At 51.8% G+C, this 14,757-nt stretch overlaps 3 protein-coding genes across 3 annotated transcripts; 1 reads left to right on the top strand and 2 right to left on the bottom strand.

Annotated features, from left to right (window-relative positions):
• Positions 1 to 560: 560 nt before the first annotated feature.
• Positions 561 to 1,376, bottom strand: A1O1_02709 (vesicle-associated membrane protein 7; the record flags this gene model as incomplete). The annotated part of the gene is made up of 2 exons (XM_007723619.1): positions 561 to 1,272; positions 1,339 to 1,376. The coding sequence occupies 2 exons, from the start codon at positions 1,374 to 1,376 to the stop codon at positions 561 to 563; spliced, it is 750 nt and encodes a 249-aa protein (XP_007721809.1).
• Positions 1,377 to 1,939: 563 nt separating this feature from the next.
• On the bottom strand, positions 1,940 to 5,488 carry A1O1_02710 (uncharacterized protein; the record flags this gene model as incomplete). The annotated part of the gene is made up of 1 exon (XM_007723620.1): positions 1,940 to 5,488. The coding sequence occupies one exon, from the start codon at positions 5,486 to 5,488 to the stop codon at positions 1,940 to 1,942; it is 3,549 nt and encodes a 1,182-aa protein (XP_007721810.1).
• Positions 5,489 to 7,046: 1,558 nt separating this feature from the next.
• Positions 7,047 to 14,131, top strand: A1O1_02711 (protein pyrABCN; the record flags this gene model as incomplete). The annotated part of the gene is made up of 2 exons (XM_007723621.1): positions 7,047 to 10,295; positions 10,487 to 14,131. The coding sequence occupies 2 exons, from the start codon at positions 7,047 to 7,049 to the stop codon at positions 14,129 to 14,131; spliced, it is 6,894 nt and encodes a 2,297-aa protein (XP_007721811.1).
• Between the last annotated feature and the right edge of the window lie 626 nt (positions 14,132 to 14,757).

The following is a 14,757-nucleotide window of genomic DNA, read 5'->3' on the forward strand; positions in this document are numbered from 1 at the left end:
TCCTTTACTGTTTCTCTTCATGCTATGGCGCAACATAAGCCGAGTAGGAAAAGGGGGATCTCTTGTGGCCTAGGGGACAGGCGATCTGTCCATTTGCAGAGGGATGGCCAGGGCTGGATAGACGGCCTTTTCGGTCGACGTGGAGAACGAGGCAGCTGAGAAGAGTCACTATTAGTACTGCTGTTGGAAACCCACAGATACATCTGTCAACCGTGTCAATTGAAGCGTGTAGAAGTGCAATTTGACGCAGCAATCTGCGATTCATCGTTCAGCATTCGATTTCCCCAGATTTTTCAGTCACGTGCACTGTGGGTATGTCGTTCCATGATAGGCAGGCACCCACCCAGCATACAGGGAAGGCGTGAGGGTGAAGTCACTGCAGTCTTCCAAGGAGGAAAGATGCTTGATTAGGCACTTTTAGTATGGATTGAAGCCTTACAGACATGGTACTGCTGTCGCTACCACCTCATGGGCGCCTGTATAAACACTGACTGAACCTGAAAGCACGCTGCGCTACGCCAAACACCTTGCCAATCCACCATCCCACGCGGTTCACCCCGTCAACCAACACATTTGCCCCATGCTGGCAGACCACAGCCAAACCCGACAAACAGGTATATCAAGAAGATGACCACCACTACCAACAGGACCATCATCCGCACATTCTTCCACCACATCTGCCGTCGCAGTCCCCGGCTGCGCACCCGGAAATCTCGAGCGCTGCCGCCTAGCCGATCAGTCTTGTCCACCAGCAAATCAATGCGCTCTCCTCTTTCCAAGACACGTTCAATATTTTCCGTCATGATGTTCCGCACACTGTCAATTTCTTTCTTCGCGTTGGTCAACGCATCACTGGGAGGCGACGTATTGTACTGTTGTAGCATCGCCTTTAGCGTAGAATTGAATGCTGCAGTGCCGTAGGGCGGGAGAGACTGGAAATCCGTAGACTCCGGCTTGTACTGCGCCAGAAACTTCTTCTTCAGGTCGAGGAGGAATGCAAAGGGTATTCGCCTGCCCATCTCGGTCTGCGCCACCACGAGATAGGTAAGGGCGGCATGGCTGGAGAGTTGTTCGTCGGGGCTGTTGGATGTCGAAGAGGGCGAGTCCGCGATATAGTGCACAAACAGGCGCTCATGTGTATAGGTGAGCTTTGCTGGAGCCGCATGCGATATCTTGGGAAGAATGATTGATGCCAGAGAAGAGGCCGAGGACGATGAAGTGCCAGGAGAGGTGTGTTCGGCGAGGATGGTGGTCCCGTGGGCAATGCATGCACTGGTTGCCAATGTCAGATATTTTCACATAGTATTTCTCCAAAGCGAGCAGTGTCAGAAGCCTTACTATAAGAGCTGGTTCGAATGCCCTGAGGTAGACGCCATATTGACTCGCTGCAGATGCGAATGGGGTTGATTTGCAGCGGCGGGATATGCTAACGTTGTATTCAACGACTCCTGAGTTTCTGGAGACTGTAGGAGAGTAGGGATTGGCGACAATGTAGGTGGTGAGATATCTAGACGTCTGATGTTAGTAGTGTGAGGGCTTTGTCTGATCGAGTCGGCCGTTCAGTCTCGACTGGGAAACTGGGCGCAGTGCTGCATATCACCACCTACTGGCGTCACATCGTCATCTGAGGTGCCAGTGGTCACTGATTCGCCGTACAGCTCGCGTGGAGATTACGGCGCAGCAGAGAAGTCAATATCTCCTCAGCCTCGTCGGAGCATCGCTTGCATCCCAATGGCGAAGAGCATGCTGTCAGTGCCCATGTTACGGCACACAGACAGCAGTGGATCAATTTTTGGATATAATTTAAGTTAAAGATTTTCAATACGATCAACTGACTCCAACAGGTAGGGTATCAAAAAACGTGCACCAAGCATGCTGTTATCCATGGGTATCAATCCATCTAAAGAGGCGAGTCAGACGCAACCAACAGACATCGAAATCAGCCCGAGGCCCTTTCTGTAACCGGGTCCAGGCCATCACCCCCTTGCTCGCCACCGTGTTCGGTGATATCTTCCTGGGAGCTTCTCACACCTTGGGTTCCTTGTGCAGCCATGCCGGAACTGGCATCATGCTCTCGTTCAGGATCTACATTTTCCTTCTCACCACCAATAGCAGTGGGGTGGTAAGTCTCTTTACCTTTTGCACGCTTTTCTCGGACCACCGGTCTTCCAGGTCTGCCGCGACTTTGGCTTCTAGCATTGTCGTGTCGCATGGTCTCGCGCATCTCGTGGATCACCTCTCTGAAGCCTTCCTCAAGGCTGTTCATTCGTGCCATCATGATCTTAGCAAGCATTTCTTGTTCCTCGAATTGCGCCTTGGTCTGTCTTGGCCCCAGGAGGCTCTGTGACATTTGAGCAGCGAAGGATGCTGGTAAAGCGCCAACGTATCCCCCGCCTATTGCCCTATTGTCGCCAATATCCGACACCAGATCCATCTCAAGTGGTGGCTTACGGCGCGAATGGCTACTTTGACCGCGCAGTTCAGCCAGGTTAGGGGCAGACCGGAATGCAGCATCGTTTTTATTGGGAAGAAGCGCGGACCGTTTGGGGGTGCCACCCGTTGTCCGTTTTGGCGTTCGATGACCCGCTCCGCCGGATGTTGGTTTAGACACTGGTGTTCGCATCCCCGACCCGGGGGCCGAGCTTTGCGGCTTGCGCGGCGAAGCTTTATACTCGCCAAGCGAAGAAGAATTATCTGTACCCGACTCGGCCACAGGCTTGAAGATCATTGTTGCACTTGAGACGTTCCGAGAATGCTGAGGAGGCCGGACTGCGGCTGGGGGAGCAGATGGAGAAGGGGCGTCACCGCTAGTACCTGAAGGCCGCGTGTGTACTAGAGGTGTCGCTGGACCTGCCACTGCTGGTGTCAACGATGTAGCCAATTGCTCTGTCGTAGAAAGTTCGGGAGGGCCCACGCCAAAAGAGCGCTGCAGGATCGCTGACTCGGCCTCGTCTGACGAGCCATGGTCTAATTGAGTGGTCTCTTCTTCGTCCATGCTCTCACTACTCCGCAACTCGTCATCACCTTCAGCGTCGGTGAGTGCGGAAGGCTCTTCCAAGGGCAGGTTTCGTACGCTGTGATAAACAGGCCGGGCATGACTGGGCGATAAGAAATCTGCGTGGGTTGCAAATTCTTCTGGGTCGGACGCAACAGACATGGTCCGGCGAGAGAATGTCCGGACTCTGCTGGCTGGTCGCAGCAGCCTAGAAACGGCTGCCCTACCCTCGAGACTTTCAACAATTCGTCTATCCTGTTCTAGCGGGGGACTGGCAATTTCATCGCCCATATCCTTCATCCACGTGTTCACAACATTGCTTGTCTTCCGCTGGTTCCGACTCTGCCTACCACTGCGCATGGTGCTGTCGTACGGCTGTCGGAATACTTCCTCCAAAGCCTTGTCTTGCCGGAAAGTGGCGATAGAGGGCGCCCGGGTGAGGTGGGTAGGCTTTCTTGCCATTGTCCTTTTCGAGCGACCGCGGCGTTCTACAAGATCAATGGTGTCGAAGACAGTGGATTGCAGCACCGCCTTTTCGTACAGGAATATCGAAAACAGTAGTGGGAAATGGGTGATCTTGATGACTGTGCGGTTGACTTTGACGTACTGTCGGAAGGGAACCAGATATCTGAGTGGGACCAACAGCCATTGAATCACATTTGTAGGAGCCACATAGGAGAACAAGGCGTCAGACTTGACATGAGAAATGGTGTTGACGGCGAATAGAAACTGGTGTTCCTCGTTCGCGTTCTGCACCACCGCCATAAAAGAGTTCGTAAGAACAGTGATCAATATTGTGACGACAAGAAAATGACAGATGAACAGGAACAAGGTTAGAATCATCCTGCCAAGGAGGTTGTATTTGTCCCACCTGTCCCAAGCGGCAGGAGTGAAGCCCATGACGATCTGAAGCAGTGCGTAGGCGACAGAGCTGGGGGTATCCACGCCCTCATTGCCGAAGGATAGTGTGAGGGCGACAAAGAAGCCGCTGCAACTAATGAGGATGAGGAGAGACACCGCGACGAGGTCGGCTGCCATGTATCGGAAGGCGATCAGGAGAGGTGAAAAGTATCGATAATGATCCAAAACGGAGAACAGCCGCGGGAAGAGGAGAATCGCATCAGCGGCAAGTACATCGTATGCCATGTTCGCCACTGTATGCTTCTTGACATCCGGCATGACGATGCCGTAGATGCGCAATGCCAAATGTACCATCAGGATGAGGAGGATGCCGAGATCGAAAGTGTTCCAGAAGCTCGCAAGGTATAGGCTGAAACCTTGTTCGTTGAAACCCACAATCTCGTCCAGCATGAAGCCTGCCGCCCAGAACCAGAAGACCACCTCGAGCGTTGTAATCTTTATGGAACGTTGAACCAGGACGGCAACGAAGAGACTAAGCAAGACGGCAAACGATAAGGTGGACATGATGTTCCGATAACGAGGCACCCGCAGACGAGACAGCTTGAGGAGGGAAGCGTCACGAGGGTTATACAGCGTCACAGCTCGCCGGGGCAGTTGCGCCATGACAGCCATAGATCCGGTCCTGGCGGTAGGATCGCTCTGGATTGCGCCATAGCTTTTCGTTTGCCTTGCCAGCGGAAGTTTTCGATGCAGATGGTCGGCGGCAGAATGAAAGACAATTGTTCCAGCCCAGATTGCCTCCAGCTGCCTGACGACCAGTGGATGGGACAAGAACCGCTTGGACTGTGCACGGATGGCAATTTCGAAGCAAGAGATTCGCGCTGGCCGCTGTGAGTGCCGTTTCAGGCCCTCCGCGCGTCGACGGGCTTCTTCATCCGCGGAGACAGGGTCAGATTGACCCTGCAAAGGATCGAAGTCGTAAGACAGAGCGTCAATCAGCTCACGTGTCGAGAAATCCCTGAGCAATTTGATGGCGAGGAGTTCACAAACCATAGCGCGGGTTTTGTTTGTACCACTGCTGACTGCAGATACAGCAGCCTCCTTGCTGTATTGGAGACAGTTGGCCATGAGAGCATAATGTGTGGCAGCATTCAGGTGATTACTCCGGATGTCCTGTTCAATTGGTTTGAGAAGGAACTGAGACACCTGGGGAGACCGAAGCTGCTCCCATGTTAGGACCGTGTCGCACCGCGAGGTCACCAATGTCCGGATCGCATGAGTGAGAGCAAAGACGGGGAGTGCGTCGAGGTGGGCTGCTGAAAAGATGGGAAGAAGCGGTGTCGTGTCGTCCGGTCCATCCTCGTCCGAGTCGCCATGGTGGACGCCATCTTCATCTTCTTCGTCTTCATGGAGATAGTCTCCTTCGCCATCGTCCTCTCCATCCACGGACTCCTCCTCTTGCTCTTCATGGATAATGTCATCCGTGTCTATTTGCGTGGTCCGTCTTCGGTGGTTTTGAGTGTTGATGTGGGCGACATCTGGCGATCTCGAGGTAGGCGCGTACGAGGATGACAGCGGCGAGCTGTCACGACGCGGCCTGCTTCGAGCTGGGCGCAAGAGGGAGGAGAGCATGTTCTTGACTTGACAGGGAGTCTAAGCCGAAGCAGAAGTGCATGTGAATGCGATCCGGTAGAGAGAGGGACGGCGTAAGAGTGAGGAACGCGTCAAAGGACAATCGCGGAGGGCGGCCGAGGACGATAACCGATGCATAACAACGCTGGAACGAATAGACGGACAGAAAAAGAGACGTGTTAGATGGTCGGAACAAGGACAAGTTGCAAGGAAGGGAGATAGAAGACGAGATTGAGTGAAGTGTTGACAGTAAAAGTTAGGTACATCTACCTAGGTAGCAGGAGTCAAGGTTCCAGACGCGGCAGGGTTGACGTCCATTACTAGGGAGGCACGTAGTAATAATATAAATTGATTAGTCGCAGGCGTCTTTCCAGCAGTCGATCCCCCCACCAGAGAGGATCTCTCTGCCACAACTGCATGTGCAAAATGCGGAGGCTTGATATGCGATTGTGATGATGATGGCGATGTGGCCAGACGGTGACACCGGGAGTCGAGTGCCAGAGAATGAGATGGACGATCAAGATAAGAATCGCCGCTTGAGGGAGGTGTTGATGCTCTCGATGATTGGAGGCTTCAGGCAGGGAGAGGGTGCGCTTATGCACGAGCGACTGTCGTGCAGCGCAGCCGAGCAGCACAGCAGCACAGCGTGGGGGATTCGGAGTCAAGAACTTGAAGGCGGTGAGTTGTCACGGCTCCTTACCTGGTACCTACCGAGGTACCTAAGGTATCTATCTCTCGGGGGTTCGCCCCCAAAAGAACTTGAATTTCGAGCACTCGTCCTTGGGAATCTGAATCTGAAGTTATCATCTTGTTATGCGGGGTGGCCGCCCGCCGCCAGCGCTATAACAAGTGAGGGACTCGATACGTGCACCAAACTTGATCAGCCGAAATGTTTGTCGAGCCATAGACCTGCTATATAGTATGCATACTGTCAATGCTTGATTTATCCGATTCCACAACTGTGGAATTCTCTCCCAAGGCCAAGCGGATATACGTTAGGTACCTACAGGTACCTAAGGTACTATGTACCTGGTACTAGTAGTGATAGGTGCCTACCTACCACCTGGCACAGTACTCCACACTGGTACTGCTGCAGATTGAGTACTACGTCCATAGTATGTCATCGATGGTTTGTACCACAGCTAGTAGTAGGTAGGTACCTGCTGTGGCTGCTTTTTATTATGGATGTGCTAACCTAATAGCAAAAATCAACTCTTACCCACCACTGCAGTGAGAGTTAGGATTTCATTATTATGGCTATCAGTCTATTGAGAAAGCGGCGAGAGGCTAATTCAGCATATCCACAGAGAGAGCATTTGCAGCTTATGATTGGCTCGATTTGATCTCGGACCTGGTCAGAAAAAATGCTTGGCATCAAAAAGTTCTTTCTCTGATTTCGCATTGCGACCGACGGCCAACCGAAACTTCAATCTCCCATTCCTCCCTCTCGTCAAGTCGGTCTCAAACTCCTCAGAGCCCAGGGACTGCATCTCATTTATCTAGCCGATGTGCCCTTGAGTTTTCTTCTGCTGTTCTCACAGCAAAGATCTCCTCAGTCATGCATCGGACGACCTCCCGAACCGCGGATGGTCGGCCCATGTCCAGCGGCAATGGGTTACCTCAAAGCCCAACGGTAGCAGCATCGGTCGGGCTCGGCAGCACAGATAGACCTCTTTCACCTGGCTTCTTTCCTGACGGCGGCAGCATGGGCTCTCTAAATCCCATCGCAACCTCTCAACCCTTCGACGACGATAAGCCCAAGGTCTACCTCGAACTAAAAGATGGCCAGATTTTCGAGGGTCTTAGCTTCGGTGCTGAGAAAAGTACCTCCGGAGAACTTGTTTTCCAGACTGGAATGGTCGGTTACCCGGAATCTGTCACAGATCCGTCCTACCGAGGACAGATTTTGGTCATGACTTTCCCCCTTGTGGGCAACTATGGGGTGCCGTCACGTGAGACCCTCGACGAGTTACTGGGTGACCTCCCGAAGCATTTTGAGTCGAATCAAATCCACATCGCTGGTCTAGTCGTTGCTTCATATGCCGGTGAAGCCTACTCTCATTACCTCGCTACTTCTTCCCTCGGCACCTGGCTGAAAGAGCAAGGTGTCCCAGCAATTTGTGGGGTCGACACTCGAGCACTCACCAAAATCATTCGAGAAGAAGGCAGCATGTTGGGCCGCATGCTGATCACAAGACCTTCTCCGAAGACGAAACTCACCAACGGTGTCAGAGCAAATGCCTTGCCCAACGGAGACATACCCATGGGCCCTGCCAGCTGGCGCGAGGACGTGGAAGAAGTTCAATGGCACGATCAAAACCAGCGGAATCTTGTGGCAGAAGTCTCGGTCAAACAACCGCGGGTGATTTCCCCACCGAATGACACAGCCCTCACGCATCCCTCTGGCCGACCTATTAGGGTCGTGGTGGTGGATGTTGGCCTCAAGTACAACCAGCTTCGCTGTCTACTGTCCCGTGGTGTCGAGGTCCTCGTGGTGCCATGGGATTACGACTTTCCGAAACTTGCCGGAAAAGACTATGATGGCTTGTTCATCTCTAATGGTCCAGGTGATCCAGCAATGCTGTCGACCACAATCAAGCATATCTCCGAAGCCATGGCAGAAGCAAGGACACCCATTTTCGGCATCTGTCTGGGTCATCAACTACTTGCTCGTGCTGCTGGGGCCAGCACCCTAAAGATGAAGTTTGGCAACCGTGGACACAACATTCCATGCACTAATCTATTGTCTGGCCGATGCTACATCACTTCTCAGAACCACGGTTTCGCTGTCGACTCGGCTACCTTACCAGAAGGATGGCAGGAGTTGTTTGTAAATGCAAACGATGGCAGCAATGAAGGGATTAGGCATGTGTCGAAACCTTACTTCAGTGTCCAATTTCATCCTGAGTCTACTCCTGGGCCCCGAGACACCGAGTTCTTGTTCGATGTCTTCATCAATGCTATCATGAAGAGTGTCGAATCTGCCGAAGCTTTGCAGCACCCTGTCAGCTTCCCAGGTGGCACAATCGAAGAAAACGAAAGAGCACACCCAAGGGTCAAGGTGAAGAAGGTTCTGGTACTAGGAAGTGGAGGTCTTAGTATTGGCCAGGCTGGAGAATTCGACTACTCTGGTAGTCAGGCGATCAAAGCCCTGAAGCAGGAAGGCATCTACACCATTCTCATCAACCCAAACATTGCAACGATACAGACATCCAAGGGGCTGGCGGATAAAGTCTACTTTCTGCCTGTCAACGCAGATTTCGTCCGCAAAGTAATCAAGCATGAACGTCCGGACGGTATTTACTGCACTTTTGGTGGTCAGACTGCCTTACAAGTCGGTATTCAGTTGAAGGATGAGTTCGAAGCTCTAGGAGTCCAAGTTTTGGGAACTCCGATTGAGACCATCATCACAACTGAAGATCGTGAGCTATTCGCTCGAAGCATGGAATCCATTGGGGAGAAGTGCGCCAAGTCAGCCTCCGCTTCAAGTCTCGAGGAAGCGATGCACGTTGTTAAAGACATTGGCTTCCCAGTGATCGTCAGAGCAGCATACGCCCTGGGTGGCTTGGGCAGTGGTTTCGCCGAGGACCCAGACCAGCTTCGCGAGCTTTGCACAAAAGCCTTTGCTGCAAGCCCTCAAGTACTCATTGAGAGGAGTATGAAAGGCTGGAAAGAGATTGAATACGAAGTCGTCCGAGATGCCCGGGACAACTGTATAACAGTCTGCAACATGGAAAACTTCGATCCCCTTGGTATCCACACCGGCGATTCCATTGTGGTCGCGCCCTCTCAAACTTTGTCCGACGAGGATTACAACATGCTGCGTACGACAGCTGTCAATGTGATCCGCCATCTAGGCGTAGTGGGAGAATGCAACATCCAATATGCGCTGAATCCATTCTCGAAAGAATACTGCATTATCGAAGTCAATGCCAGATTGTCTCGGTCATCGGCCCTTGCTTCGAAAGCAACAGGGTACCCATTGGCTTTTATTGCTGCAAAGCTGGGGTTGGGTATACCCTTAAATGAGATTTCCAACACAGTCACAAAGAAGACCAGTGCTTGCTTTGAACCCTCGCTTGACTATGTTGTCGTCAAAATTCCGAGATGGGATCTCAAGAAATTCACCAGAGTCTCAACACAGCTTGGGTCCTCGATGAAGAGTGTCGGCGAAGTGATGGCTATAGGCAGAACTTTCGAGGAGGCCATTCAGAAAGCCATCCGTTCCGTCGATTTCCACAATCTTGGCTTCTCAGATATCTCCAATCCCTTGATGTCTGTCGACGATGAATTGCAGACACCCTCGGACCAGAGGATGTTCGCCATTGCCAACGCGATGCATGCCGGCTATACGGTCGACAAGATCTGGGAAATGACCAAGATCGACAAATGGTTCCTGTCAAGACTCAAGGGGCTGAGCGATTTTGCCAAATCAATTTCCAACTATAGCCTGACATCTGTACCTCCGTCTCTGATCCGACAAGCCAAACAGCTCGGCTTCTCGGATCGCCAGCTTGCTCGATACTGGAACTCAAACGAGCTAGCTGTTAGACTCTTGAGGACTGAAGCGGGAATTCATCCGTTCGTGAAGCAGATTGACACTGTCGCAGCTGAATTCCCTGCCTACACGAACTATCTCTACCTGACTTACAACGGGTCGGAGAGCGACATCTCATTCAATGATCATGGTATAATGGTTCTTGGATCTGGTGTCTATCGCATTGGCTCTTCGGTCGAGTTCGACTGGTGCTCCGTAAGGACCATTCGCACATTACGGCAACAAGGCTTCAAAACTGTCATGGTCAATGTAAGTTCTTACCCTTCTTTTACGCTCTGCTCTTGATATGCCGCTTGGACGCGCCTGCCGTTCACCGCGGTGCTGTGGCCGCCACCTCTCAGGCGAGACCTGGGCCCAACCGAGCAGCAACTATTCTAGACTTCTTGACTCTACTTTTCCCTTTTTCCCACCAATTCATCTGCTAATCTATTGAATTCTAGTACAACCCGGAGACCGTGAGTACCGATTATGATGAGGCAGACAGGCTCTATTTCGAGAACATCAACCTTGAAACCGTTCTGGATATCTATCAACTCGAATCATCAAAGGGCGTGATCATTTCTATGGGAGGGCAAACCCCTAACAACATTGCCCTTCCTCTACACCGGTTGAACGTCAAAATCTTAGGTACATCGCCGGAGATGATCGACACGGCAGAGAACAGATACAAGTTCTCTCGTATGCTGGACCGTATCGACGTTGATCAGCCGACATGGAAAGAACTGACAAGCATTGATGATGCACTGGAGTTCTGCCAAAAGGTCCAATATCCTGTCTTGGTGCGACCGTCCTATGTGTTGTCCGGGGCTGCAATGAACACTGTATACTCAAAGGATGATCTCGCCAGCTATCTCAACCAAGCAGTGGAAGTCTCGAGGGACCATCCTGTCGTGATCACAAAGTACATTGAAAATGCCAAGGAGATTGAGATGGATGCTGTCGCAAGGGACGGAGTCATGATCGGACACTTCATTTCCGAGCACGTGGAGAATGCCGGGGTGCACTCTGGTGATGCGACGCTGATATGCCCTCCGCAAGACCTGTCGCCAGAAACCATTGCGCGGATCGAAGAAGCCACACGGAAGATTGGGAATGCTCTCAACATTACAGGCCCATTCAACATCCAGTTCATTGCCAAGGACAACGAGATCAAAGTCATCGAATGCAATGTTCGTGCCTCCAGGTCCTTCCCGTTCGTCTCCAAGGTTATGGGCGTCGACTTGATCGAAATGGCCACAAAAGTCATCGTCAGCAAACCGGTCACCCCATACCCACCTGTCACTATTCCTGCGGACTATGTCGGCGTCAAGGCACCCCAGTTTTCTTTCTCTCGCTTGTCTGGCGCCGACCCCGTTTTGGGAGTTGAGATGGCCTCGACTGGCGAAGTGGCTTGCTTTGGACGTGATCGGTGGGAAGCTTACATCAAGGCGACCATCTCAACAGGCTTCAAACTTCCGGAAAAGAATGTTCTTCTCTCTATTGGATCATTCAAGGACAAAATGGAAATGCTTCCTTCGGTTCAGAAGCTGCACCAGCTGGGCTACAATCTATTTGCAACATCTGGTACTGCAGATTTCTTAGAAGAACATGGCATCAAAGTGAAATATCTGGAAGTGCTCGGAAGCGATGAAAAGGACCAGAAATCCGAGTATTCACTCACCCAGCATTTGGCAAACAACAAGATTGACTTATACATCAACCTTCCGTCAAGCAATAGGTTCAGAAGACCCGCCAACTACATGAGCAAAGGATACCGGACAAGGCGAATGGCAGTTGACTATCAGACTCCATTGATCACAAACGTCAAGATTGCAAAGATTCTGATCGAAGCCCTTGCCAGACACTACGATCTGAAGATCAGCAGCATCGACTTTCAGACAAGCCATCGGACCGTGGTTCTCCCAGGCCTGATCAATGTTGCCGCCTTTGTTCCTGGTCTGGCTCATAAAGGATCACATGACCTCTCCTCGGTCACCAGAGCATCCGTTGCGGCTGGCTTTAGCATGATTCGCATCATGCCTGTGGGAATCGACAGCGCTGTGACTGATGCAAGGTCGCTCAAAGTCGCACAGTACAATGCACAAAACGGAGCCTACTGCGACTTCAACTACTCTGTTGCAGCGACCGACACCAACTCGGAGCAGATCAACCACGTCAAGGCCGAGGTTGGATCTCTCTTCATACCTTTCAACCATCTTGCATCCGGCAACATCAATAAGGTTGCCACTGTCACTGCACACTTCGGAACGTGGCCTTCGTACAAACCGATCGTGACCGATGCGAAGACCACGGACTTGGCCTCCATTCTGCTACTTGCCAGTTTGCACGATAGAAAAGTCCATGTCACGAACGTCACATCCAAGGATGACATTAGTCTCATCGCCCTATCAAAGGAAAAGGGCTTGAAGGTGACTTGTGATGTGTCGGTGTACAGTCTCTTTTTATCGCAAGCTGATTATCCCGCTTGTTCTGCTTTGCCGTCAGCCGCAGACCAAAAAGCTCTGTGGGACCACCTGCCGACAATCGATGTCTTCTCCATTGGCAGTCTTCCATATCAGCTCGCGGGTGACAAGGCCGGTCCCACGGTGGGCATTGCGGACGCACTTCCTCTGCTATTGACGGCTGTTACAGAAGGGAAAATGACCATTGATGATATTACTAGCAGACTTCACGACAACCCCAAGTCCATCTTCGAGCTACATGAACAAGCCGATACTTCAGTGGAGATCGACATGGATCGGCCTTACGCGCTGCAGACCGGTTCAGTTTGGTCGCCGTTTGCTGGAAGAACATTCCGAGCTGCCGTGTCACGGGTTGTGTTCCAGGGCAAGACTGTCTGCCTCGACGGTGAGGTTTTGATCGATAGCCCCCAAGGCGCCGACATGTCATCGCATTTAATACAGCCAAACTCGCCCGTTGACGGACCGACTTCCCCAATCATGCGTGCTCAGCCTGAGGGTCCTGCCGATAGACGGCCTTCGCTCCTCGACACTTCGTCATACAGACGGAGTTCAATCGCCTCTCGAAGTCGACCTATAGCCCGTCCTCGAAACATGGATGAAGTGCTCGACACCAGTGGTCCGCTCCTGCCAACCTCGGCGTTCCAGCAACCACAGCCTCCCTCCACTGTTTCCCCATCACTCCTGTCTCTTTTGGCATCTTCGCCTTTCAAGAACCGTCATGTCATCTCCGTCGATCAGTACACTCGACAAGATCTACATGTTCTGTTCACAGTTGCTCAAGAGATGCGACTCGGCGTGCAGAGGCAGGGGATCTTGCCAATCCTCTCATCTAAGGTGCTCTGCACAATGTTCTATGAGCCGAGCACTCGCACTTCGTCTTCTTTTGACGCAGCCATGCAACGGTTGGGTGGACGTACTATCGTCATCAATACCGACCATTCGAGCACACAGAAAGGCGAGACACTGCAGGATAGCATCCGAACGCTTGCATGTTACGGAGACGCAGTGGTGCTTCGTCATCCAGATGAGGAGTCCGTCAATATCGCGGCCAAGTTTTCGCCGGTACCTATCCTCAACGGTGGCAATGGCAGCAGAGAACACCCCACACAGGCCTTCTTGGATCTGTTCACCATTCGAGAGGAGCTGGGTACAGTGACCGGCCTCACGGTCACCTTCACTGGTGACCTTAGATATGGACGCACAGTCCACTCTCTCGCCAAGTTGCTCCAATATTACGAGGTCCGAATTAACCTGGTATCTCCCAAGGCCTTGGCTCTGCCCAAGGAAGTCAGGGATCTGATCGTGGCATCCGGTCAGCTTGTGACCGAATCTGAGACTCTGACCCCAGAAATCGTTGCTAAAAGCGACGTGCTATATTGCACTCGAGTCCAAAAGGAACGATTCCCAAGCCTCGAAGAGTACGACCGGCTGAAGGACAGCCTGATCGTGGACAATAGCGTCATGAAATACGCCAAACCGGGCATGATCGTCATGCACCCTCTGCCGCGCAACCGGGAGATCAGCGAGGAGGTCGATTTTGATCAACGAGCGGCATACTTCCGGCAGATGAGGTATGGTCTCTACACCAGAATGGCGCTTCTGGCCTTGGTGCTTGCACCATAGATTGCTTAAATGGGGGAAATGGGATTTCCTTACCTAGAATGTTGTGGCGGGCGTGATTTGGGCGCGGTCGATGTGGAGGCTAAAATGTTTTTCCAGTTCCAAAAATATAGAGGCGTAGAACGAAAATCAACAGACCACTGTAAGTTAGAGGTCAAGTCTTCGCGGAGAGGACATGTATTATTATTATGTATCATATGTATGATGTATGATGTATGAATATGATGTTTATGGCATGTATATGCGTTCGTTGTTGGGTCGTTGTTGGTTCGTTGTTCGTCAATGTTTACTCTGTAGAAGCACTACACCAGCTCCACGGAGACTGCTTAATGACGCCTTTGGGATTCATCCAGCTACATTTTCTCACCTGGAGACGAGGGCCACTCCTACCGTCCACGGAATGAACGTACTCTCGCTGTTTAGACGGACTAATATAGGCCGATTCCAACATACCTGCAGGATGAGATCCGGGAAACATTGTGATGCTGGCAAGTGGCATGCGTGTGGTTTTGATGGTTGTTGATAAGCGACATCGATGTGATTGCGGGGAATCTGCAACATCGGAGTCCCAGCCATTGCTATAGCAGACTCGTCAACCCTTGGGGCGGTTGTCTAGGCTAAACCCTTAG

Source organism: Capronia coronata, assembly GCF_000585585.1.
Source record: "Capronia coronata CBS 617.96 chromosome Unknown acBCG-supercont1.2, whole genome shotgun sequence".
In the NCBI taxonomy this organism is placed as follows: Eukaryota; Fungi; Ascomycota; class Eurotiomycetes; order Chaetothyriales; family Herpotrichiellaceae; genus Capronia; species Capronia coronata.